Raw genomic sequence first — 25,387 nt, forward strand, 5'->3', positions numbered from 1 at the left:
GCATCTGATACAATGTAACATTCTTTGCATTAACATTAGTGGTTGTATAATCAGAAAGGTAACATGCTGCATTCATTGTTGATGCATTTTGGCAAGGGGCTGAGACAACGGGGATGGAAATTAAATGAATAGTGAATTGTCTGCCTAACTTCTTGTCGTTCTTTTTGACAGTTTACATTATCCTGGGCTATTGTTTTCATTTATTATGATTAATGAATGTTCATATTTATACAGCCGCAGAGTCTACAGCTGTTTCTTTACCTCACTGAAATAGGCATCACATCTGGAAGAGGGAGGAACTTCCTCTCTCTCTTTATCTCAATTCCCTCACTCAATTTTTGTAATTTTTATGATGTTGAACTCTTTAACATCAACCGCAGCTCTGGCATCTTCCCCAATATTTGGAACCAAGGACTGATCACCCCAATCCACAAAAGTGGAGACAAATTTGACCCCAATAACTACCGAGGGATATGCGTCAACAGCAACCTTGGGAAAATCCTCTGAATTATCATTAACAGCAGACTCGGATACATTCCTCAGTGAAAACAATGTACTGAGCAAATGTCAAATTGGCTTTTTACCAAATTACCGTACAACAGACCATGTATTCACCCTGCACACCCTAATTGACAAACAAACAAACCAAATCAAAGGCAAAGTCCTCTCATACCTTGTTGATTTCAAAAAAGCTTTCGACTCAATTTGGCATGAGGGCCTGCTATACAAATTGATGGAAAGTGGTGTTGGGGGATATACATATGACATCATAAAATCCATGTACACAAACAAGTGTGTGGTCAAAATTGTTTAAAAAAAAACACATTTCTTTCCACAGACCGGGGGTGAGACAGGGATGCAGCTTAAGTCCCACCCTCTTCAACATATACATCAACAAATTGGTGAGGGCACTAGAACAGTCTGCAGCACCGGCCTCACCCTAATAGAATCTGAAGTCAAATGTCTACAGTTTGCTTATGATCTGGTGCTTCTGTCCCCCACCAAGGAGGACCTACAGCAGCACCTGGAACTTCTGCACAGATTCTTTCAGACCTGGGCCCTGAGAGTAAATCTCAGAAAGACAAAACCAAAAAAGGTCCAGTTGCCAGGACCACAAATACAAATTCCATCTAGACACTGTTGCCCTAGAGCACACAAAATATTATACATACCTCGGCCTAAACATCAGCGCCACAGGTAACTTCCACAAAGCTGTGAATGATCTAAGAGAGAAGGGCCTTCTATGCCATCAAAAGGAACATACAATTTGACATAACAATTAGGATCTGGCAAAAAATACTTGAATCAGTTATTTAAGGAACTCATTGCCCTTTATGGTTGTGAGGTCTGGGATCCGCTCACCAACCAAGAATTCACAAAATGGGACAAACACCAAATTGAGACTTCTGCAAAAACATCCTCCGTGTACAACGTAAAACAGCAAATAAAACAGCAAATAATGCATGCAGAGCAGAATTAGGCCGAAACCCGCTAATTATTATTAAATTCTTCAACCACCTAAAAGGAAGCCATTCCCAAACCGTCCATAACAAAGCCACCTCCTACAGAGAAATAAACCTGGAGAAGAGCCCCCTAAGAAAGCTGGTCATGGGGCTCTGTTCATAAACACAAACAGACCCCACAGAGCCCCAGGACAGCAACACAATTAGACCCAACCAAATCATGAGAAAACAAAAAGATAATTACACATTGGAAAGAACTTACCAAAACAAACTGGAATGCTATTTGGCCCTAAATAGAGAGTACACCGTGGCAGAATACCTGACCACTTTGACTGACCCAAAATTAAGCAAATCTTTGACTATGTACAGACTCAGTGAGCATAGCCTTGCTATTGAGAAAGGCTGCCGAAGGCAGACCTGGCTCTCAAGAGAAGACAGACTATGTGCTCACTGACCACAAAATGAGGCGGAAACTAAGCTGCACTTCCTGACCTCCTGCCAAATGACCATATCAGAGACAGATTTCCACAGACCCACAAGTCCAATTTTGATTAACTCCCATATTTATTGGGTGAAATACCACAGTGTGCCATCACAGCAGCAAGATGTGTGACCTGTTTCAACAAGAAAAGGGCAACCAGTGAAGAACAAACACCACTGTAAATACAACCTATATTTATGTTTATTTATTTTCCATGTTATACTTTAACTATCATTATAACACGGTATATATACATAATATGACATTTGAAAAGTCTTTATTATTTTGGAACTTTTGCAAGGGTAATGTTTACTGTTCATTTTGTATTGTTTATTTAACTTTGGTTTATTATCTATTTCACTTGCTTTGGCAATGTAAACATATGTTTCCCATGCCAATAAAGCCCTTATTAAATTGAATTGAAATTGAGAGAGGAAGTTCCTCCTTCTTCCAGATGTGAGGCCGACATCAATGAGGTAAAGACACGGCTGTCGACGCTGCTGTAGTTCTTCTCTCTCTCTCTCTCTCTCTCTCTCTCTCTCTCTCTCTCTCTCTCTCTCTCTCTCTCTCTCTCCCTCTCTCTCTCTATATCTCTCGCTCTCTCTCTCTCTTTCTCTCTCTCCCTCTCTCTGTATATCTCTCGCTCTCTCTCTCTCTCTCTCTCTCTCTCTCTCTCTCTCTCTCTATATCTCTCTCTCTATATCTCTCCTCTCTCTCTCTCTCTCTCTCTCTCTCTCTCTCTATATATATATATATATATATATATATATTTCTCTCTCCGCTAAGCGCGTTGACCAACCTCGCCCACGCGTCAGAGAGCGATGTCTTAATAGTCACACAGCGAGAAAGAAAGTAACTTGTGGAGACAAAGGAGAGAGGAACTATGAAGCACTGAGATCGCAACGATTTCCCCCCACCCAACATCTGGATTTGAGTTTTTGGATAGACTTGTAGGATGCTTTTGTTTTTTTACATTTAGTTATGATTGTTGGTACCACAAAACATTTGTTGTGCAGAACTTGAAGTGTGGCCAGAAAGTATCCATGAGAACAGATTAGAGTACAATATTGTTTTAAAGGTAATCGCTAGGGATTATAATTGATAAAAACGTGGAAAGCCAATAGAAGCTGTCCGGTTGTGAAGCTCTTTATCGAGTATTTTTGGGGTAACTCGCATATACAGAGGAATGTTGCCCCGGCTCGAAAATGTGATCCAGCTCCTGACGCTGGCGTGCGGACTGTTCTTTGGAGTTGTTTCAACGGAAAACGAAGTAAAAGCAGAGGTAAGTAATTTTGTCGATATGCAGACACTTAGAAACGCAATTAAAACAAACTATTTAACTAGTATAATAAGATACTTATAAAGATACTTTGGTTAAGGTTTATGGGAGAAGGGGTGGGAGTATATCAACTACAGTGTGTGTTAAAGGCCTAGTGTCGTCTCTTGTTTCTGTACTAGTCCGTATAATTGACTCTATGTTCTTCTTTGTTTTTCATGATGGTTGACCTCTTCTCAATTGAGTATAGTAAGAACTAAAAAATGAAAAGTTGGCAGCGGTAGCCTCGGGGTTAGAGAAGCCGGCCAGCATCCAGAGGGTTGTTTGAATCCCAGTGCTGAAGGGGGGATGTAGCGCGGATTGAGCTGGTAACCAGGGGGTTGTTTGAATCCCAGTGCTGAAGGGGAGATGTAGCGCAGATTGAGCTGGTATCCAGGGGGTTGCTGGCATCAATATTAGGTGCCACCGACCGCTGATATTCCCTTGAGCAATGAAATTAACCCCCTGTGTGTGTGTGTCGGGAGACAAATTTCCATCTCACGTGGACTAATAAAGTATATCTTAGCAGTAGCATCAAAGGGTGAGAGGACATGTGTCCAGTTCAGTAGAAAAAGAGATGGAAATGCCATGACACATTTTGTGGTTTAAACGAGGCGGGGTGAGGAGGGTTGGGGGAGTAGGAGTTGTGGAAACTCAAGTCAACTGCTTTATACTAAGGAACTGGGGCTTGTGTGTGTGTGTGTGTGTGTGTGTGTGTGTGTGTGTGTGTGTGTGTGTGTGTGTGTGTGTGTGTGTGTGTGTGTGTGTGTGTGTGTGTGTGTGTGTGTGTGTGTGTGTGTGTGTGTGTGTGTGTGTGTGTGTGTGTGTGTGTGTGTGTGAATGTGTGTGCGTGTGTGTGTGTGTTAGGGTACGGATTTCATCTGTACTGAGTGGTGGTAGAGACAGGAGACTGGAGAGGAAGCTGTTCTCTATTTTTGCAGGTACTGTCTAGAGCAACAGGCCCCATACCCTTTGTAACTGATGTGACACTACTAACATAAACACTACATTTTGTCCCTCTATATTGTGTCACAGTGTACCTTCAAAATGATTAGGTCCCTGTCATGGCGTCTCTAGCCTGGGGTAATTCTAGATCTGTCCTCCTCGGGCATTCCAGAACTCTCTATCCATTCCAGAGAGTACTTTAGCATATAACCCAACACATCAAGAATAACCATTGTTAGCCATGACTGCAATAGCCAATGTCCAAGTCAACGGTATCCAATGGTGCTCATGCATTGCTCCAGTCTTTCTCAATGCAGGCCTGGTCTACATATAGAGCTCGTTCTTATTAAGATAGACAGGATGCTTGGAGGAACTCAGGTTCTGACTCAGTAACCACAAACAGCTGCAGTCTTAGTCAGCCAGACATGATGGATGTCCAAAATGGCACCCTATTCTAAAGTGCACTACTTTTAGGGAATCAGGTACCACTGAGTCAGCCAGACACTGTCAATCATTGCACTGTCCGTCAGAAATGCCTGAGAGACAATGTACCACATCTATGATCTATAGCATTGTAATAATAGTGTAACAACTGCACACACAGCACTGAGACAGTAATAAAGCGTACACAGTGTCACAATAAGACTGCAAATGTTGTCCATGACAGATCTAGGATCAGTTAACCCATCCCAAATCCTACCCATAATGTCTCCCGAAGGCCCATCAAATTTGCCCATGCTGCTATGGGAGTAGGCAGAAGATGCCCCTTACCACACGATCAGAGTCCCCAAATCCCAAAGAATGCCATAAGGAATATATTGAAAAATCTGAACCTGGTACAGCAGTTAGGGGAAACTTCTACCTCCTCCGCTCATATGCTCCCATAGCAGGCATGATGAAAGATGGGATTATCACTAATTACCAGTTTCATTATTCCATCACCTGTATGGAAAGGTAACCTATGATTAACTCAATGATGTCTGTTGTGTGGGAGAGATGAAGAACGGGAAATGAATGGATGAGTTTCATAAAACCACAGAGAGTGATGAATAGAAATAAGTAATAGATCAGGTTGAAAGCACAGGCGGGTGCGACTTATTCTGTGACATTCTGGGGGGTCTCCATTTTTTTTCATGGGACTTCATGTGTTTTAATAATAGTGAAAACATGTCATTTAACAGTACAAATATGTGTTACCTTTTCGTTTAGCATGAACCCAACCAGTCATCTTATTTAGCCAATCAAATCACTTCAAAAAGTAGGACGACCTGCTCAGGTTCGTGCTCTGTGCGCTCGCGTCGTTTGACGAATAAAACACCAGAAAGTGTAACGCCATTCAGCGATTGCCATTGGGTCTGCACTCTTGCAGCCTAAATGAATTGATGTGTCCTGTTGACAAAAGGATCATTATGTAGAGAGAAACGTTTGTACACCTGAACAGGGGCTGAGATACGTGACTGTCCCAGGATGACAAGTGCAGACACACAGGGAATTTTCTTTTAATGACACAGAGGTGGGAGTGTTCGTTTAATTTGGAATAACTGGAGCAGTACAAATTGCATATGAAACAAATAGAAGAAAGGTTCAATTAGTTTGCCTTTATTGCATTTAGGGGGACTCATGTCTCATCCAGGGGTCTGAGACCCCCCTGGGCCCCCTGTAATTTCCACTCTGATGTTACAAGATAACGATGAACGGTATAACAACAAAGACAACTCAGCAGGAGTGACATTTTCAGACATTCCTTTCATGGATTTTTTTTGTCTGGATTCACTGCCGCCTGATCCAACTTGATAGGCCATGGAGGCTAAGCCTACAATTTAACTTGAAGCTGTGATGAGTGAGGAGACTGGATGAGCAAATATTCACAGTCATAGTGGAACAAAATATAGGCCCAATGGAACAAAATATATTCCCAATGGAACAAAATATAGGCCCAATGGAACAAAATATAGGCCCAATGGAACAAAATATAGGCCCAATGGAACAAAATATAGGCCCAATGGAACAAAATATAGGCCCAATGGAACAAAATATAGGCCCAATGGAACAAAATATAGGCCCAATGGAACAAAATATATTCCCAATGGAACAAAATATAGGCCCAATGGAACAAAATATAGGCCCAATGGAACAAAATATATTCCCAATGGAACAAAATATAGGCCCAATGGAACAAAATATAGGCCCAATGGAACAAAATATAGGCCCAATGGAACAAAATATAGGCCCAATGGAACAAAATATAGGCCCAATGGAACAAAATATAGGCCCAATGGAACAAAATATAGGCCCAACTTTCATTTTGCCTTTATGCACATACTATAAACCCAATAGAGGTTTCCTTTATTCAGTTATATTTGTGTTTATTCACAAAAAAACATCCTGTCTCACTTTTATTAAATTGCTGGTTGGACTTTATTTTAGCCAAAGGAAGTGAAAAGGAATGCAAACGAGATTCACAACATATCTGTCTGAATCTGAAAGTCCTTGAAGTTCTCTTCAAACACGATAACAGCAGACATCTGGAGGCAAGGTGACTGGCGTGTCTTAGGATCACAGGGAGGGAGGAGGTCATGAGGGGACAAATCCCATATGTGTTGGGCCCGTGGAAATATAAATACTAGAACGGAAATCTATTCTCAGAGCTCAGAAATTAGACAGTGTGTGTACATTCAATATGTCTATCGCTGGTTCACCCATCACAGAACATTGACGTGAATGGGAATGTCTGTTCTAGTCATTCTATTTCTATGGTTGGGCTTGGGCTCTCCCGCTGGGTCCTGAGGAGTCTTTGTTGTTTTTGTACGGTTGCAGCACGCTGTTGGACACCTTTGGTGAAGTGCTGGTGCATGCTGCTCATACACGTGCTCGCTGTCACTTAAAAATGTTCAGGGAGGACAATATTCAGTTCATCTGATCTGCTACATGGGAAACAAACCAACTCGATTAATGTCTATGGAGAGATGGTGTGTTTATCCATTCCACTCAAGTACTATCGCTGCAGTTTCCATCCTAGAACCCAGGGCCAGATTAATGCAGGGGCTTAGCGGGGCTAAATCCCTGGGGCCATGAGGAACCAAACAAACAAAAATCTATAATAATCCTATTTTTAAAATGTTGATAATAATAATAATAATGGAAATATATGTAGTATATATTTTTTTTTTTTCTGCGCCCGCCAACCACAGGAGGATTCAGGAGCCCGCTCTCAATGAGTGTAGACAGGCTGCTGCTACCTGCTGCCGCTCTGCTAATTGTCAGATGGGGGAGGAAAGCACTTTGTGACATCTGCATATGTAAAAAAGGGCTTTATAAATACATTGGATTTGATTTAAGGGGCCTGGGTAAATGGTAAAATAGGGGGGCCTGCTTTGATTGGGTAACAGATTAATAAAAAATAAACTGCATAATAAATAAATGTGGCTGGTCAATTGAGTCCGGGGCTGGGCCCCAGCCCATAGGGGGCCCAAGAGGCCAAATAAAATAGATAAATATATTATGTCACTTTTTTGTTATTATATTTTTTTGCCCAAACACAGGAGCCCACTCTCAGTGTTCAAAATACAACTGAGAACATAATATAGCCACAGAGGATGAATAGTTTAAAAAAAATATCTGTGGATTAAGTTTTTATCACAAGCACATACAGGTATCTGCCAAAATAAAGGACACACTAACATAAAGCATCTTAAAAGGGTGTTGGTGGGCCACCACAAGCTGCCAGAACAGCTTCAATGCGCCTTGGCATAGATTCTACAAGTGGACCTAAACCATGCCAGGTAAATGTAAATTTGCAATTTGCAAATTAATTAATTAAAAATCCTAAAATGTGATTTTCTGGATATTTTTTTCTCATTTTGTCTGTCATAGTTGAAGTGTACCTATGATGAAAATTACAGGCCTCTCTCATCTTTTTAAGTGGGAGAACTTGCACAATTGGTGGCTGACTAAATACTTTTTGCCCCACTGTATACTGTATCCCCCTTTACTCAACTGTTTCCTTTATTTTGGCAATTACCGGTTTGCCTACAGTCGGGAAGGCAGCAGTTTGGGCAGCATGCACACCAAATATACAGCTTGTTGCATTGTGGCCATAGAAATATAATCCATAGAAGGGTTTTGTAACCTCTTACCCTGGTAATTTGACTGTTAAACTCATGGGTACACTAGCAATGGATGCCAGTCCTGACTTTAATGGGAACTACCATCTATGGATTATATTTCTGTGGTTGGTTGTGGCTGTTGGTTTGCCTTTTGCAGATTTCAAAATATATGTGCAGGAAAAAATAATACTAATCTATCTGTAGAACCAATAGAATAAGAAAATGTCTCAACAACTCACAATTTGTAGCTAACAGCAGCAATGTTTTTCAAAGTATCTCATCTTGAGATAGGCTATTGCCAAGACGAGCGCATTGGTCATCACCGTGAGTAGCCTATGGCCTCATCTTCATCATTAGGTGAGTCAGTGTGCCACTGACTCACCTAATGTAGCCTACTGTAGCCTATGATATATATACTGTATATATATTTCCTCCTAATATTGTACAATATGTGAGTCGATTCATTGGCCTGGGCTATTGTTTGTTTGAATTCAAGACCCAGATTGATCTCAGTTTCTCACTCAGACTACCCACTCTTTTCGGTCATTTGTGTGGTATTAAAAAATATTAAGCTAATGTCTTCTTGTCATCTAAATGATGTCAAAAAGCATGAAATGCGTTTTAAAAAGGCAGATTTTTTTTCTGACCCTACTAATAAAAAAAATGTCCCCATGTGTGGAAATCCTAAAAACACCTCTGCCCTGCTAGAACTGCTCATTATCTGTATAACAGTAGACTTATTCGGATTTAGCCATCGTGGCCCAGTTGATTAATTACATGTATGAACCCAAGTTAGGACATTTGAGGCTCACAAATTGAACTCATGATATGTTCAGTAATAGGTATAGAGCCTCTTTGTTGGGTTTGGTGTGATTGTGCAGACTGGAGCACGCTAGTACCCAGTGTTGGCTGTGCTTGCTCAGCATGCCCGAAGGTGTTAGAGTAGCCAAATGTGTTATCAGGTCCTTTAACATAGCATGCAGGCGTTCTGCATTGTGTTAAGCCTATATACACAGAAACAGTACTTTAGTTAGCGTTAGCATGTATCGCCTGTCTCGGTGTAAGTGGGTGAGAGATGTGGGACACCACGCTAGGAGGTCAGGCAGTCTAATGTGTGTCTCAGACTCGCTTATGACCAAACTCTGGTCTCTGTTTTTTTTCTCTTCCGTTGGCATCGTCCGAGGGGAACAACTGACTCAGTCTCTACTCTGTCTCCCTCAATTTTAGATTCAGCTTTAATGTTTCTGTCCCCTGTCCGTGTCTTTTCTCCCCTCTTCTTTGTCATTCCATACGTCAATCCCTTTCAACATTTCCTTGGACATTTCTGCCTTTCCTTTTTAGTCACTCTTCCACTCTCAGCCTGAGGGATTAAAGACGAGGGACAGGAAAACTATACCACTACTTTCTCAGCCTGTGGGATTAAAGACGAGGGACAGGAAAACTATACCACTACTTTCTCAGCCTGAGGGATTAAAGATGAGGGACAGGAAAACTATACCACTACTTTCTAAGCCTGAGGGATTAAAGACGAGGGACAGGAAAACTATACCACTACTTTCTCAGCCTGAGGGAGTAAAGACGAGGGACAGGAAAACTATACCACTACTTTATCAGCCTGAGGGATTAAAGACGAGGGACAGGAAAACTATACCACTACTTTCTCAGCCTGAGGGATTAAAGACGAGGGACAGGAAAACTATACCACTACTTTCTCAGCCTGAGGGATTAAAGATGAGGGACAGGAAAACTATACCACTACTTTCTAAGCCTGAGGGATTAAAGACGAGGGACAGGAAAACTATACCACTACTTTCTCAGCCTGAGGGAGTAAAGACGAGGGACAGGAAAACTATACCACTACTTTCTCAGCCTGAGGGATTAAAGACGAGGGACAGGAAAACTATACCACTACTTTCTAAGCCTGAGGGATTAAAGACGAGGGACAGGAAAACTATACCACTACTTTCTCAGCCTGAGGGAGTAAAGACGAGGGACAGGAAAACTATACCACTACTTTCTCAGCCTGAGGGATTAAAGACGAGGGACAGGAAAACTATACCACTACTTTCTCAGCCTGAGGGATTAAAGACGAGGGACAGGAAAACTATACCACTACTTTCTCAGCCTGAGGGATTAAAGACGAGGGACAGGAAAACTATACCACTACTTTCTCAGCCTGAGGGATTAAAGACGAGGGACAGGAAAACTATACCACTACTTTCTCAGCCTGAGGGATTAAAGACGAGGGACAGGAAAACTATACCACTACTTTCTCAGCCTGAGGGATTAAAGACGAGGGACAGGAAAACTATACCACTACTTTCTCAGCCTGAGGGATTAAAGACGAGGGACAGGAAAACTATACCACTACTTTCTCAGCCTGAGGGATTAAAGACGAGGGACAGGAAAACTATACCACTACTTTCTCAGCCTGAGGGATTAAAGACGAGGGACAGGAAAACTATACCACTACTTTCTCAGCCTGAGGGATTAAAGACGAGGGACAGGAAAACTATACCACTACTTTCTCAGCCTGAGGGATTAAAGACGAGGGACAGGAAAACTATACCACTACTTTCTCAGCCTGAGGGATTAAAGACGAGGGACAGGAAAACTATACCACTACTTTCTCAGCCTGAGGGATTAAAGACGAGGGACAGGAAAACTATACCACTACTTTCTCAGCCTGAGGGAGTAAAGACGAGGGACAGGAAAACTATACCACTACTTTCTCAGCCTGAGGGATTAAAGACGAGGGACAGGAAAACTATACCACTACTTTCTCAGCCTGAGGGATTAAAGACGAGGGACAGGAAAACTATACCACTACTTTCTCAGCCTTAGGGTTTAAAGACGAGGGACAGGAAAACTATACCACTACTTTCTCAGCCTGAGGGATTAAAGACGAGGGACAGGAAAACTATACCACTACTTTCTCAGCCTGAGGGATTAAAGACGAGGGACAGGAAAACTATACCACTACTTTCTCAGCCTGAGGGATTAAAGACGAGGGACAGGAAAACTATACCACTACTTTCTCAGCCTGAGGGATTAAAGACGAGGGACAGGAAAACTATACCACTACTTTCTCAGCCTGAGGGATTAAAGACGAGGGACAGGAAAACTATACCACTACTTTCTCAGCCTGAGGGATTAAAGACGAGGGACAGGAAAACTATACCACTACTTTCTCAGCCTGGGGGATTAAAGACGAGGGACAGGAAAACTATACCACTACTTTCTCAGCCTGAGGGATTAAAGACGAGGGACAGGAAAACTATACCACTACTTTCTCAGCCTGAGGAAAACCAGATCCACTGTAGAAGACGTGTGGACTGAGAGGGCTGAAGACTGCTTCTGTTTTAGCAGATTGCTTGAAACCCAAATATCTGCAATATTTCCAATACTTTCACACTTGGCAGAGTTGCTAGATGTATTATGGTAGAGGTTGGTATGGAGCTTAAATAAACAAATGAATACAGGGGTTTTCAAACTGGGATACTGCAGGGGGTCTGTGATCATTTTTTATGTGAGAAATATGTATTTTGATGAAAATCGCTGGCTACAACAGAATACTGTTGTGGATAGAATGTTTATGTCTCTGTGTCCTGTCACGCCCTGACCTTAGAGACCCTTATTTATTCTCTATGTTTGGTTAGGTCAGGGTGTGACTCGGGTGGGAAAATCTATGTTTTCTATTTCTTTGTTGTTTTGCCGTGTGTGTGTGTGTGTGTGTGTGTGTGTGTGTGTGGTTCCCAATCAGAGGCAGCTGTCTATCGTTGTCTCTGATTGGGGATCATATATAAGTTGTCATTTTCCATTTGGGTTTTGTGGGGTGTCGTTTTCTGTTTAGGTTGTTTCCCTGACAGAACTGTGCATTTTCGTTTTATCCGTTTGTCATTTTGTTTGAGTGTTTTTTGTGAACATTAAATATGAACAATTTCCACGCTGTGCTTTGGTCTCATTCCGACGACGATCATTACATGTCCAGTATGAAGGAAGTTAGAGGTAGTATCATGAGCCAATGATAACTACCTCACTAGTCTAGAAGAACAGTTAGAACGATGCCTGTTCCTGTTCATCCAACACTGGGGAAGTCGATAAACGGCTTAATTGACAAAATCTCGAACTATCCCTTTAATATAGAGGAAATTACAGTCATTGGAGCGAATTACATTTTTTTTTTCTGGATAGAAAATTCTTAGGCGGGCCATCTGGTAATGTTTGGGATGGAAAAACAGTTTCAGTGTACATTTCAAATGACCAAATCCAGATAGGAAGCTTGCAGAATCGATATTGAACTATATACATTTTTAAATAACAAGTATTCTCCCAGTCATTCAGGCCAGATGCCCATTGATTTAGTTATAATGTTTGAGCAGAGGAACACAGCATTAACCATGGCAAAATACATGGAATTGGCTTTAAATCTGCAAAATATTCTCTTAGCTCGATTGAAAAATGTGTAAAATTGCAGAAAATTAGCTTTACAAAAGCAAAATGTTTTCTCCGCCACCAAGATACAATACCTTTACCTTTCTATATTATAGGCTATACTTATATATATATTACATTTGATACTAATATATGTAGTTTATCCTCTTCCAAAGAACTGGGGAGGTGAAAAAATATGACTTTTACTTGCCATCATCATTCACCTGATGATAACACAAGATATTTGTTTTTTTGCAAACATTTGATGGGGGTCTCTGGGGCACCAGTTTGCCTGAGCGGAGATCCCAGGGCAAGAAAAGTTTGAGAACCTCTGCATTAGTACACAACTAAGTGAATACCATGCATGTTTATCAACCCAACTGTGTGTAAACCCGACTGAATCATCTCTCCTTCAACACAAACTTACAATTGAATATGTTGTTGCAGTCACAGCATTATCGATCTGTTATTATTCCTATGACTATTATCAAACAGTGATGCCTAGGTACTAGTATGTTTTCAGGCCACTTTATCCTCAGGGTGTCTTAGCAGTCTCGTGACTGCCTGACCAATAGTTGCACCTGATCTCACCGTCATTTCATGCGATGTTATAGGACATTATGAATCATTATCTGCTGTTCCTGGAACTTCCTGCTGGTTTAAGTTAATGGCCGGCTTTGTTACTAATATTGGACCAAGTCTATCTGCTGTGTACAGTGCCTTCGGAAAGTATTCAGAACCCTTCACGTTTTTCCACATTTTGTTGCGTTACAGCTCAGGTGCATCCTGTTTCCATTGATCATCCTTGAGATGTTTCTACAACTTGATTGGAGTCCACCTGTTGTAAATTCAATTGATTGGACATGATTTGGAAAGGCACACACCTGTCTATAAAAGGTCCCACAGTTGACAGTGCATGTCAGAGACAAAAAACCAAGCCATGAGGTTGAAGGAATTGTCCGTAGACCTCTGAGACAGGATTGTGTTGAGGCACAGATCTGGGGAAGGTTACCAAACAAATGTGGCATTATTGAAGGTCCCCAAGAACACAGTGGCCTCCATCATTCTTAAATGGAAGAAGTTTTGAACCTTTCTAGATTTGGCCGCCCGGCCAAACTGAGCAGTCAGGGAAGAAGGGCCTTGGTCAGGGAGGTGACCAAGAACCCGATGGTCACTCTGACAGAGCTCTAGAGTTCCTCTGTGGAGATGGGAGAACCCTCCAGATGGACAACCATCTCTGCAGCAATCCACCAATCAAGCCTTATGTTATAGTGGCCAGACGGAAGACACTCCTCAGTAAAAAGCACATCTGGTAAAATGTCTGATGAAACCAAGATTTAACTCTTTGGCCTGAATGCCAAGTGTCACGTCTGGAGGAAACCTGGCACCATCCCTATGGTGAAGAAGGGTGGTGGCAGCATCATGCTGTGGGAATGTTTTTCAGTGGCAGGGACTGGGAGACGGGAAAGATGAACGGAGCAAACTGCAGAGAGATCGTTGATGAAAACCTGCTCCAGAGTGCTCAGGACCTCAGACTGGGGGCAAAAGTTCACCGTCCAACAGGACAACGACCCTAAGCACACAGCCAAGCAACGCAGGAGTGGCTTCGGGACAAGTCTCTGAGTGTCCTTGAGTGGCCCAGCCAGAGCCCGGACCTGAACCCGATCGAATATCTCTGGAGAGACCTGAAAATAGCTGTGCAGCAACTCTTCCCATCCAACCTGACAGAGCTTGAGAGGATCTGCAGAGAAAAATGGGAAAAACTCCCCAAATACAGGTGCGCCAAGCTTGTAGCGTCACACCCAAAAAGACTCAAGGCTGCTAACGTAAAAATGCTTCAACAAAGTACTGAGTAAAAGGTCTGAATACTTATGTAAATGTCATATGTCTGTTTTTTATTTGATTATACATTTGCAAAAATTTATAAAAACCTGCTTTTGCTTTGTCGTTATGGGGTATTGTGTGTAGACTGATGAGGGAAAAAACAAGTTAATCAATTTTAGAATAAGGCTGTAACGTAACAAAATGTGGGAAAAGTCAAGGGGTCTGAATACTTTTCAAATGCACTTTATGTCATCGTTCTATTTATCTGATATACACACGTCACACAGCCTGTCTCTGTTGAAATGCATTTCCTTAGAATACATTCCTAACTGCCTAACTTATATGGCCTTGCGTCTGTTTACAAAAAACACATTCACATGGACCCTAGACTATGACCACACACACCTGGGTTTGTATTTACCCCCAAGGCCAACAATAAGCGACGTTGAATTCCTAATAAATAGATCCGTTGACTGTGAGCGCTTGCTGGGAGTTCCACAGAAGAGGTGTGTGGGGGGGGGGAGAGAGAAAGGGACTGAGAGAGATATAGACTGAGAGAGAGAGGTATAGACTGAGAGAGAGATATATAGACTGAGAGAGGGAGAGAGAGAAAGGGAGAGAGAGAGATATAGACTGAGAGAGAGGGAGAGAAGGAGAGAGAGATATATATAGACTGAAAGAGAGGGAGAGAAGGAGAGAGAGATATATAGACAGAGGGAGGGAGAGAAGGAGAGAGAGAGTAGTCTTCTCAGTGTGAGGGAAACCTTTCATCCTGATGGAGCTGAGTGTGTTTTCACAGAGCCAGACGCGTCACCACAGTGGAGCCACAGCACACACTAGGAGCAGTCAGATAGAGACAAGGAGTGAGAGATGGAGAGAGAGAGAGAGGGAGAGAGTGCAAAGAGGGGGGAAGGAGTTTGTGGGAGAGGGCGGAAAGAAATACAGACGTGGAGAGAGGTTGGGGTTTGGGTGGTGAAGAAATGTGAGGCAGGTTAAGAAAGATGGAGGAAAAGCAGAAGGGTTATGATACTGTGCATACACACCATATCACAAATTGCTGAAAGAAGAGGCAGGCATTGTTGACATGATTAGAGTGGGAGAGTTTCCCTTACTGTGCAGCCCACAACTGAACCTGGTTCTTTGTCTCTCTGTCTGCCTTCTGCTGTGGTTGTGTGTGGTCATATCTCTGGCCAGGTACAAGCCAGACGTTTACTCGCCATTTCTCACTTACACTCCTCTCTTTTACTCCCTCATTTCAATTGCTATTGATATTAAAACAGACCTCTCCACTAAAACGACATGAGATAGAGACATTGTCAGAAAGTGGAAGAATGACTATATTCACCAAACTAACTATAAAATGACGTAGACAGTCAGGGTTGGGGGTTTTCTGGGTTGACAGAAGAATTCTCTGTAATTGCACCGATTGAATGTGTGGTAAAGATTGTGACACTCACTGGCTGACTGTCTGTGCAGCATACACATACACACACGCACACACAGACACGCACACACAGACACGCACACACACACCACAGGAGGTTGGTGGCACCATAATTGGGGAGGACGTGCTTGTGGTAATGGTTGGAGCGGAATCGGTGGAATGGTATCAAATACATCAAACACATGATTTCCACATGGTTTCCTCATGGTTTCCACATGGTTTCCTCATGGTTCCCACATGGTTTCCTCATGGTTTCCTCATGGTTTCCTCATGGTTCCCACATGGTTTCCTCATGGTTTCCTCATGGTTCCCACATGGTTTCCTCATGGTTTCCTCATGGTTTCCTCATGGTTCCCACATGGTTTCCTCATGGTTTCCTCATGGTTTCCTCATGGTTCCCACATGGTTTCCTCATGGTTTCCTCATGGTTCCCACATGGTTTCCTCATGGTTTCCTCATGGTTTCCTCATGGTTCCCACATGGTTTCCTCATGGTTTCCTCATGGTTTCCTCATGGTTCCCACATGGTTTCCTCATGGTTTCCTCATGGTTTCCTCATGGTTCCCACATGGTTTCCTCATGGTTTCCTCATGGTTCCCACATGGTTTCCTCATGGTTTCCTCATGATTTCACATGGTTTCCTCATGGTTCCCACATGATTTCCACATGGTTTCCTCATGGTTCCCACATGGTTTCCTCATGGTTTCCACATGGTTTCCTCATGGTTTCTACATGATTTCCACATGGTTTCCACATGATTTCCACATGGTTTCCTCATGGTTCCCACATGGTTTCCTCATGGTTTCCACATGGTTCCCACATGGTTTCCTCATGGTTTCCTCATGGTTTCCACATGGTTTCCTCATGATTCCTCTGTACTCATATTGTCTCTCACCCCACCCACTTGCCTCGTATTTACTCATCTCGTCTCTGATCCACACACCCACACACACACACATCCTTGTCTATGTTTTATAACATCACATAGGACTCATCTCCATCAGGTTTATGTTTGAGGATCAGTCTCTCGCTCTGTCTCCTCTCTCTCTTTCTCTCTCGCTCTCTCTCTCTGTCTCCTCTCTCTGTGCCTCCTCTCTCTTTGTCTCCCCTCTCTCTCTCTTTCTCTCTCTCTCTGTCTCCTCTCTCTGTCTCCTCTCTCTCGCTCTCTCACTCTCTCTCTTTCTCTCTCTCTTTCTCTCTCTCTCTGTCTCCTCTCAAGTCCATTCAATTTAGTGCTTTGTTGTCATGGGAAACATATGTTAACATTGCCAAAGCAATTGAAATATAATACATCTCTCTCTTTCTCTCCCCTCTCTCTCTCTGTCTCTCTCTCCTCTCTGTCTCCTCTTTCTCTCATAGAGAGACTGTTGCGCTGAGCACTGATCAATGGCTAAAGATCATATCCTAGCTGTTTTGGTTGGAGAACTAGGAACAGAAACTTGAGCAGCTCTGCATGACCACTCTTGTGTTTGAGAGCGAGACAGAGGTGACACTTTAGAACTTACAAATTATTCCGGTGAAATGTTTCTGAAACACCATAGTCTGTTTTTCATTCTGGTTAAATATGATCTCACCTGATGAAAGGCAGTTCTCCTGCCACTCATATGAAGCATAGATATTATTTCTTAGATGCTACTCCTTTCTTCCTCTGCATGTCGGGTCTGGCAGTGAACCCCCCAGGTTCTGACTGAGAGGATTGAAGAAGTTCTAGTCATCCCACGTCTGAAATGACATCCCTGTTTATTATGGTTTTCCTGTATTTTATTTGGCTCTATTCTCCTCTCTCATCTCTCCTTACATCCCCACAACAAAGTCTCAGTTCCCTTTCATTCTGCCCAGCATATCAAGCAGGGGAGACTGTGAGGATGGGATTGTTTTTATGGTATAAATAGAATATTAGTAACTCTTGCAAAAAGAAGAGGTTGGCTGGCTGGCTGGCTGGCTGGCTGGCTGGGGGTGTGTGTGTGTGTGTGTGTGTGTGTGTGTGTGTGTGTGTGTGTGTGTGTGTGTGTGTGTGCGTGCGTGCGTGCGTGCGTGCGTGCGTGCGTGCGAGCGTGCGTGCGTGCGTGCGTGCGTGTGTGTGTTCAGTCTGACCAGTCTCTTTCTGTTTGCTGTTGTAAGGAAGGCAGTGTGTGTTCCTGGTCAGCTTGGCATTGCTTTATGCAAACACTGGATACTGAGCTCCCAACCACCCACACACATACGTATACAGTCTTTCATTCCCTCTCTCTTTCCCTGTCAATCTCTCTGGCACACACACACATTCAGACTAGCACTGTGAGTAGGCCAACAGGCACACCCACACACACACACATTTCGGCACACAATAATCCAAACATAGACATCTTTACAACAACATCCTGCCTCGTTCAGTATGACTGTATGGCTAATCATTGACTATCACCATGAATGGGTTGGTTTCTGTGTTGTTTCTGGCTGATGTGGTGGGAAACTTCACAGAGAGGGGAGAGGAGGAGGGCGAGAGAGGGAGAGTATGTGTGTGTGTGTTTAGGCAATACTGTCAAAGACATGCCATGTAACCACATACGAGTGTCGTTTTCAATCTTTGTCTGCAAATACATTGTATTCACCAGTGTCTAACCCTCCTTGTGCCCCTCTCTCTACCCCCCAGGTGTGGCTGCAGCAGTATGGCTACCTGCCCCCGGGTGATGTCCGAGCCCAGGCTATCCGTTCTCCCAAGTCCATCACCACAGCCATCACAGCCATGCAGAGGTTCTACGGCCTCGCCGTCACCGGCTCCATCGACATCAACACCCTACAGTGAGTACCAAGGACACTAAATGGAGGGCTAAGCAGAGCAATGACTCCTGCTGACCTGAGATACATAATCACTGTGTGAATTGCACTGCTAATACAATTGCATGTTTATTTTTATTTTTTTACCTTTATTCAAGTCAGTTAAGAACAAATTCTTATTTACAATGACGGCCTACCCCGGACAAACCTGGACGATGCTGGGCCAATTGTGCGCCGCCCTATGGGAGCAACCTCACTCATAAAGCCCCATAGCATTTTATGTTTTTAGGGCACAAAAGAATCAAAGAGTCTCAGGACAACTCAGAAATGAAATAGTTCATGGCACAGTGAGTGTGATTGACAGGTGTGTCTTGCTGTTGCCAGAGCGATGAAGCGGCCGCGTTGTGGCGTCCCGGACAAGTTTGGCTCTGAGCTGAAGAGCAACCTGAGGAGGAAGAGATACGCCGTACAGGGGCTGAAGTGGGACAAACAAGAGGTCACATTCAGGTGAGACTACAACACTGCTTTAGTACGACAACACAAAGTCCCAGATCTGTATGTGCGCTGGCCTCCTCCATTGTGCAAGCCAAACATTTGGCATGACAATGAGTGACAGGGAGTTGGAAGGATGGCACAAACAGACTGGCACTTAGGCAATGGTTGTAATGTCTGTGTAAGTCTTGTGAAAATGTTTGTTTAATTTGAGTCAGACTAAATGTAAATTAACCAGGATCTGATTCTAAAGGAATACTGATTCAAATCAAAACAGATTCATATTGAGTATCAAGGAAGAATTGCAAAAAGTTCCACAAAAGAATGCAGAGGAAGAGCCAGTACATCTCTTTTATCTTTAAAATGTACTAACATCTGCTATTTCCTCCCTGTCGCTCTCCTAGCATTCAGAACTACACCCCTAAGATTGGGGAGTACGCTACATATGAGGCCATCCGCCGGGCTTTTAAGGTGTGGGAGGCCGCCATCCCGCTCCGCTTCCGAGAGATCCCTTACAGCCACATACGGGACAAGGTCGACAAGTACGCTGACATCATGCTCTCCTTCTCCGAGGGTTTCCACGGCGACAGCACACCGTTCGACGGCGAGGGTGGCTTCCTGGCTCACGCGTACTTCCCCGGCAACGGGATAGGGGGCGACACGCACTTCGACAACGCCGAACCCTGGACGACCGGCTACGTCGACCAAGGAGGTAAGAGACAGAGGAATGGAGGAGGGGGGAAGGGGAAGAAGGAAGGGAGATGGCCAGAAAGAGGGTTTTCACTGGGTTGCCGTAATACAATCATTCTCAATTATACTGTACTGGTAGGGCGTCTGCACTTTGTTAGGTGAACGTGCTACTTTTCGTTTCTATTCAAACAGTCTCTTCCCATCTGCTCGTTCCTCCTCTCTCAATTCAAGGGGCTTTATTGGCATGGGAAACATATGTTGTGAAATAGATAATAAACAAAAGTGAAACAAACAGTAAAGAAATAACAAAAATGAGCAGTAAACATTACACACAAAAGTTCCAAAAGAATTAAGACATTTCATTTGTCATATTATGTCTATATACTGTGTTATAATGATGTGCAAATAGTTAAAGTACAGAAGGGAAAATAAATCAACATAAATATGGGTTGTATTTACAATGGTGTTTGTTCTTCACTGGTTGCCCTTTTTTTGTGGCAACAGATCACAAACATTGCTGCTGTGATGTCACACTGGTATTTCACCCAATAGATATGGGAGTTTATCAAAAGTGAATTTGTCTTCGAATTCTTTGTGGGCCTGTGTAATCTGAGGGAAATATGTGTGTCTCTCAAATTCAAATAGCTTAATTGGCATGACAAACATTGTCTAAATATTGCCAAAGCATCGATGTTACAACTTTATTGCGTTAAATACATAGTAGTAATAGTAATAATAAAAGTATCTTTCCCTCTCTCTCTGTCCCTCTCTCTCCAGGTAATGATGTGTTCCTGGTTGCGGTCCATGAGTTGGGTCACGCCCTGGGTCTAGAACACTCCAACGACCCGTCTGCCATCATGGCTCCATTCTACCAGTGGATGGACACAGAGAACTTCCAGCTGCCTGATGACGATCGCCATGGCATCCAGGCAATCTATGGTGAACACCCAGTTCCGTTGGAATGCTGTAGCTATGTTCCTGGATTGTTACGGCAACATTCAACACAAACTGTCTCTTCTTTGTAATGGTTCAGGAATGCTAGAAAGTTCTAATCTAGTTCAACATTACACGGCACGAAGGACGTTTCAAATCACATTCGGTTCAGAAAGCATTCGGTTCACTTTGGGAATTCACTCAGCCCCCTCAGTTCTACCTCTGCTTATAGGCGTCCCTTATGTTGTCCTGACTGTGTTCCACCACAGGGTCGTCTGGAGCGCCACCCCCTCCCCCCCGCCCCACCAGACCCTCCAAGCCAGACCAGCCTGGACTCGGACCAGACGTCTGCGAGGGACACTTCGACTCCATCGCCATCCTCAGGGGGGAGATGTTTGTCTTTAAGGTACGTCTTAAACACAGTGGCAAACTTAGACATGAGGATACACACGGACATGAATACAATAGACCACAGGACACAGGAACACACACCGATACACATTGCATTGATGTTGACATAAATAGACTTAGTTACATACAGTGAGGACTGAACGACACAAAATGACCAGAACCTAGGTGTGTATATGCACTACACAACGCAAACAGGATCAGTGGTTGTGGTGTGTGTGTACAGCTATAAAGTGTGCTAACACTGTGTCTCTGTCTCTCTGGCGCAGGATAAATGGCTGTGGCGTGTGCGGAACAACAAGGTTCTCCAGGGTTACCCCATGCCCATCGGTCACTTCTGGAAGGGACTGCCACCAAACATCAACGCCGCCTACGAGAGGAACGATGGCAAATTTGTGTTCTTCAAGGGTAGGTCTAGTTTTTCATTATTTAAGAGGACTTTTCATTAATAACAGTTCTGTCTAGTAGTTATTCATTGTTGTTGTTTTTACAGTATGTAGATGACTTCAGATGTATGTAGTCATGTTTTTTATTCCCTCCCTCTAGGTGACAAGTACTGGGTGTTCACAGAGTCCAGTATGGAACAGGGTTACCCTAAGACTCTGAAGGAGCTGGGCACAGGGCTGCCCAAAGACAAGCTGGACGCTGCCCTCTTCTACACCCCCACCGGACAGACATACTACTTCAGAGGGACCAAGTGAGTCTGTCTTTATGTCTGTCTGTCTGTCGGTGGGTGGGTGGGTGAGTGTCTTTATGTCTGTCTGTCAGTGGGTGAGTCTGTCTTTATGTCTGTCTGTCTGTCTGTCGGTGGGTGGGTGAGTGTCTTTATGTCTGTCTGTCAGTGGGTGAGTCTGTCTTTATGTCTGTCTGTCGGTCTGTCGGTGGGTGAGTCTGTCTTTATGTCTGTCTGTCGGTCTGTCTGTCGGTGGGTGAGTCTGTCTTTATGTCTGTCTGTCGGTGGGTGAGTCTGTCTTTATGTCTGTCTGTCGGTGGGTGAGTCTGTCTTTATGTCTGTCTGTCGGTGGGTGAGTCTGTCTGTCGGTCTGTCTGTCGGTGGGTGAGTCTGTCTTTATGTCTGTCTGTCGGTGGGTGAGTCTGTCTTTATGTCTGTCTGTCGGTGGATGAATCTGTCATGATGTCTGCCTCTTGATTTGTCTCTCTCCCTCTCTTTCTTCATCCACTATCCTCCACTCTCTTACATCTATCTACCCATACATATCCTCTCTCTTTCCCTCATTCTTTCTCCCTTCCCTCTCCATTACTGACTTCCCCTCTCTCTCTGTCTGTCAGGTATTACCGTTTCAATGAGCAGTCCCAGACTGTGGACAGAGACTACCCCAAACCCATCAACACATGGCAGGGTGTCCCCGACAACATCAAGGCTGCCATCATGAGCGAAGAAGGATGTAAGTGTGTGTGGGGGACAGAGAGTTGCATGCCTGCATGTTTGAACGCTATCTTGTGTCAGTGTCAAATAGCATTTCTATGAACGAGTGACTACATTAGCATAACACCTCAACATATATATAATATAGTAGAATATCTGAAGCTCGTAGTAAAGTCCGTGTTTGTATGAACTTCCTTTTCCCCCCAGCCTACACCTACTTCTATAAAGCCAACAAGTACTGGAAGTTCAACAACCAACACATGAGGGTGGAGTCGGGCTACCCCAAGTCGGTGCTCAGCGAATGGATGGGCTGTGCAGGGGAGGAGCCTAAGAAGCGGGACGGCAAGGAGGAAGTCATCATCATCGAGGTGGAGGAGGGAGAAGGCGGGGCCACGGCGGCGGCCGTGGTGATCCCCCTCCTCCTATTGGTCTGCGTGGTCCTCACTCTGGGAGCCCTGCTGTTCTTCAGGAAGTACGGGACGCCACGACGTCTCCTCTACTGCCAGAGATCTCTACTGACTAAGGTTTAGAGACGCGCTGAATGAACCAATGACGCAGAGGGACTGAGAGAGATAAAGTGTCTGAACGAATTGAAAGATTGAAAGAAAGAGGGGAGAGGGAGGGACAGGGTGAGGAAACAGAGGAGGAAAGGGGGGGTGAAAGAAGTTGGATTGTGTGGTAAGCGAGAAGAGGTAATGTCATGAGGGGTTGGTTGGTTGGACGTTGGGGTTTGGTCCATTGGTTGGGTTGTACATACCACAGACAGAGGATGAGAGAGAGAGAGAATCTGAATTTGGAATGATGTGTATTTGTATGTTACCTATTTACATGTACAGCTCTGCGGGTTTGAGATCTGGACCAGGCCCCAACACACAAAGAGATGATGATGATTGTGACCAACATCCTGTGTAGTTGACACCCCATCTGCAATACATCTACTATCATGTCCCTCCCTCCATTCTATCCTCCTCCCCTTTGTTTTCCTCCTCTCCTAAATCCTCCCTCCCATCTGCTTGACGACTCCAGCTGAACCGCTGTCTGAATTAAATGTTTCACCCTGCAGTATATAATATACTTTCTTGTTTCATTTTTGATTTTGCTCTCAAATCAGGCATGATCACAAACAATCATCTCTCTCCTCCTTGTTTCCCCCCTGTGCTCCAGCTACAGTGGCACATAGCCACCACAGGAGGTTGGTGGCACCTTAATTGGGGAGGACGGGCTCGTGGTAATGGCTGGAGCGGAATAGGTGGAATGGTATCAAACACGTGGTTTATATGTGCATGATGCCATTCCATTCGCTCCGTTCCAGACGATATTATGAGCCGCCCTCCCCTCCACTGATAACCACATCAGGTCTTATAGCTGTTGCAAAGGGAATGTAATAGGGTGCTCTCCCTACCCAGGGCTGAAATGAGACAGGCTCAGAAATGAAGGCCATGTCAGGAAGAGAGGGTCCAAGATGGCTGCCGTTTATACACATTGACAATGACAATGACATTTGACCTCTGTAGTAGTCCACACACAAAAAAAAATGTTTTTCCTCCCAGTTGCTGTACATGTTTCTCTGTACACCTCTGTTTAAACCATATCTCAAATTGCTCAAGCCCTCAGTACAGAGCCTGGTCTCAGTAAGCAGTCAACGTTGGATGGAATTAAAGTAGCCATTTTTACTCAATTAAAGCCAGTTTCAATGTTACTGCAAAGAAAAGCGGTGTAGTTAGATCACATAGTACCCTCTCCAAATGCTGATGTCTTATCGTGGTCTTTTTTTGTTTTGGTAGCATCATTGTAAGAAATGTTGTTGTTGTTATTATTATGACTATAGTTATTATTATTGTTGTTCTCCGGGCGTAGTCCTTTGGTAAATTGTGTTTGTTGTTTTTATACATTGTCATTTTGAGTCCTGCTGGACAGAGGCTATAACGTGACAAGGGTTAAATCTAAATGGATCCCATTTTGCCATTGAAGTGGAGGACTTGGACAGTACAGAGGGGAGGGGGTATTTTAAGATTTTGGAAAATGTTTCCTTTTTTTCGAAACACTTATTTTCCCATTGATTGGTTGGCATATAAAGACAATCAAACAAAACTATTTATAAGTCAATTTGATGGTGCTCCATGGTTTTTTTTGTATTACACAAATCAAATAACAATAACAACAATGATAATGGTAATGATATTTATAATGATAATGATATTTATAATGTTAATGATATCAATAAAAAAGGGAATACATTTTGTTTTGGCCAACTTTTCAACTTTTTGTATTTCATGCATTAAATTGAAATAAAAAAATATTTTCTAAAAGGTGATTTTCTCCTGGCCCAACACACACACAGACACACACTCACTCACTCACTCTGGAGAAGAGAATGGCCTTTAGACTGCTGTCTCATACACAAATAACAGCCTGGCCTCAACACTATTCAAACAGGTTTATAGGGGCTGGATTCAATCCGTATGGTGAAATTATCGCGGAAGATACACATAAAAATGTAGATCATTTCCCGATTGAGCAGAAAGACATACATTTACCGTGAATGCAGTCTCCGCGACAGCGGGAACATTGCCTTTAATTGTCAATCACGCTACGGATTGAATAGAGCCCTAGGACTGCTTAGCGAGCTCAGAATGAAGAGCTGGTTCTGTGTTGTTCCACCTTGTTGTTAACAAGCTATTGTTTACAGCTTACCAGGGGGCATGGATA

General features: G+C 43.5%; 1 protein-coding gene across 1 annotated transcript; it reads left to right on the forward strand.

Moving 5' to 3' along the window:
* The first annotated feature begins 2,748 nt into the window (after window positions 1-2,748).
* LOC118368870 (matrix metalloproteinase-14-like) lies at window positions 2,749-24,920 on the forward strand. Its single transcript, XM_035753321.2, has 10 exons — window positions 2,749-3,226; window positions 18,644-18,792; window positions 19,153-19,275; window positions 19,665-19,972; window positions 20,728-20,889; window positions 21,153-21,289; window positions 21,561-21,699; window positions 21,838-21,988; window positions 22,582-22,697; window positions 22,886-24,920. The coding sequence occupies exons 1-10, from the start codon at window positions 3,131-3,133 to the stop codon at window positions 23,206-23,208; spliced, it is 1,704 nt and encodes a 567-aa protein (XP_035609214.1). The 5' UTR covers window positions 2,749-3,130; the 3' UTR covers window positions 23,209-24,920.
* The last annotated feature ends 467 nt before the right edge of the window (window positions 24,921-25,387 follow it).

Source organism: Oncorhynchus keta, chromosome 35 (genome assembly GCF_023373465.1).
Source record: "Oncorhynchus keta strain PuntledgeMale-10-30-2019 chromosome 35, Oket_V2, whole genome shotgun sequence".
NCBI classification, from domain to species: Eukaryota; Metazoa; Chordata; class Actinopteri; order Salmoniformes; family Salmonidae; genus Oncorhynchus; species Oncorhynchus keta.

What these genes read in the sequence shown, in the direction of transcription:
- LOC118368870 (XM_035753321.2), top strand. Translation starts at nt 3,131, where the DNA reads ATGTTGCCCCGGCTCGAAAATGTGATCCAGCTCCTGACGCTGGCGTGC. An exon ending in AAACAAGAGGTCACATTCAG is followed by an intron (nt 19,276 to 19,664) that starts GTGAGACTACAA and finishes TCGCTCTCCTAG; the next exon opens with CATTCAGAACTACACCCCTA. An exon ending in CGGCTACGTCGACCAAGGAG is followed by an intron (nt 19,973 to 20,727) that starts GTAAGAGACAGA and finishes CTCTCTCTCCAG; the next exon opens with GTAATGATGTGTTCCTGGTT.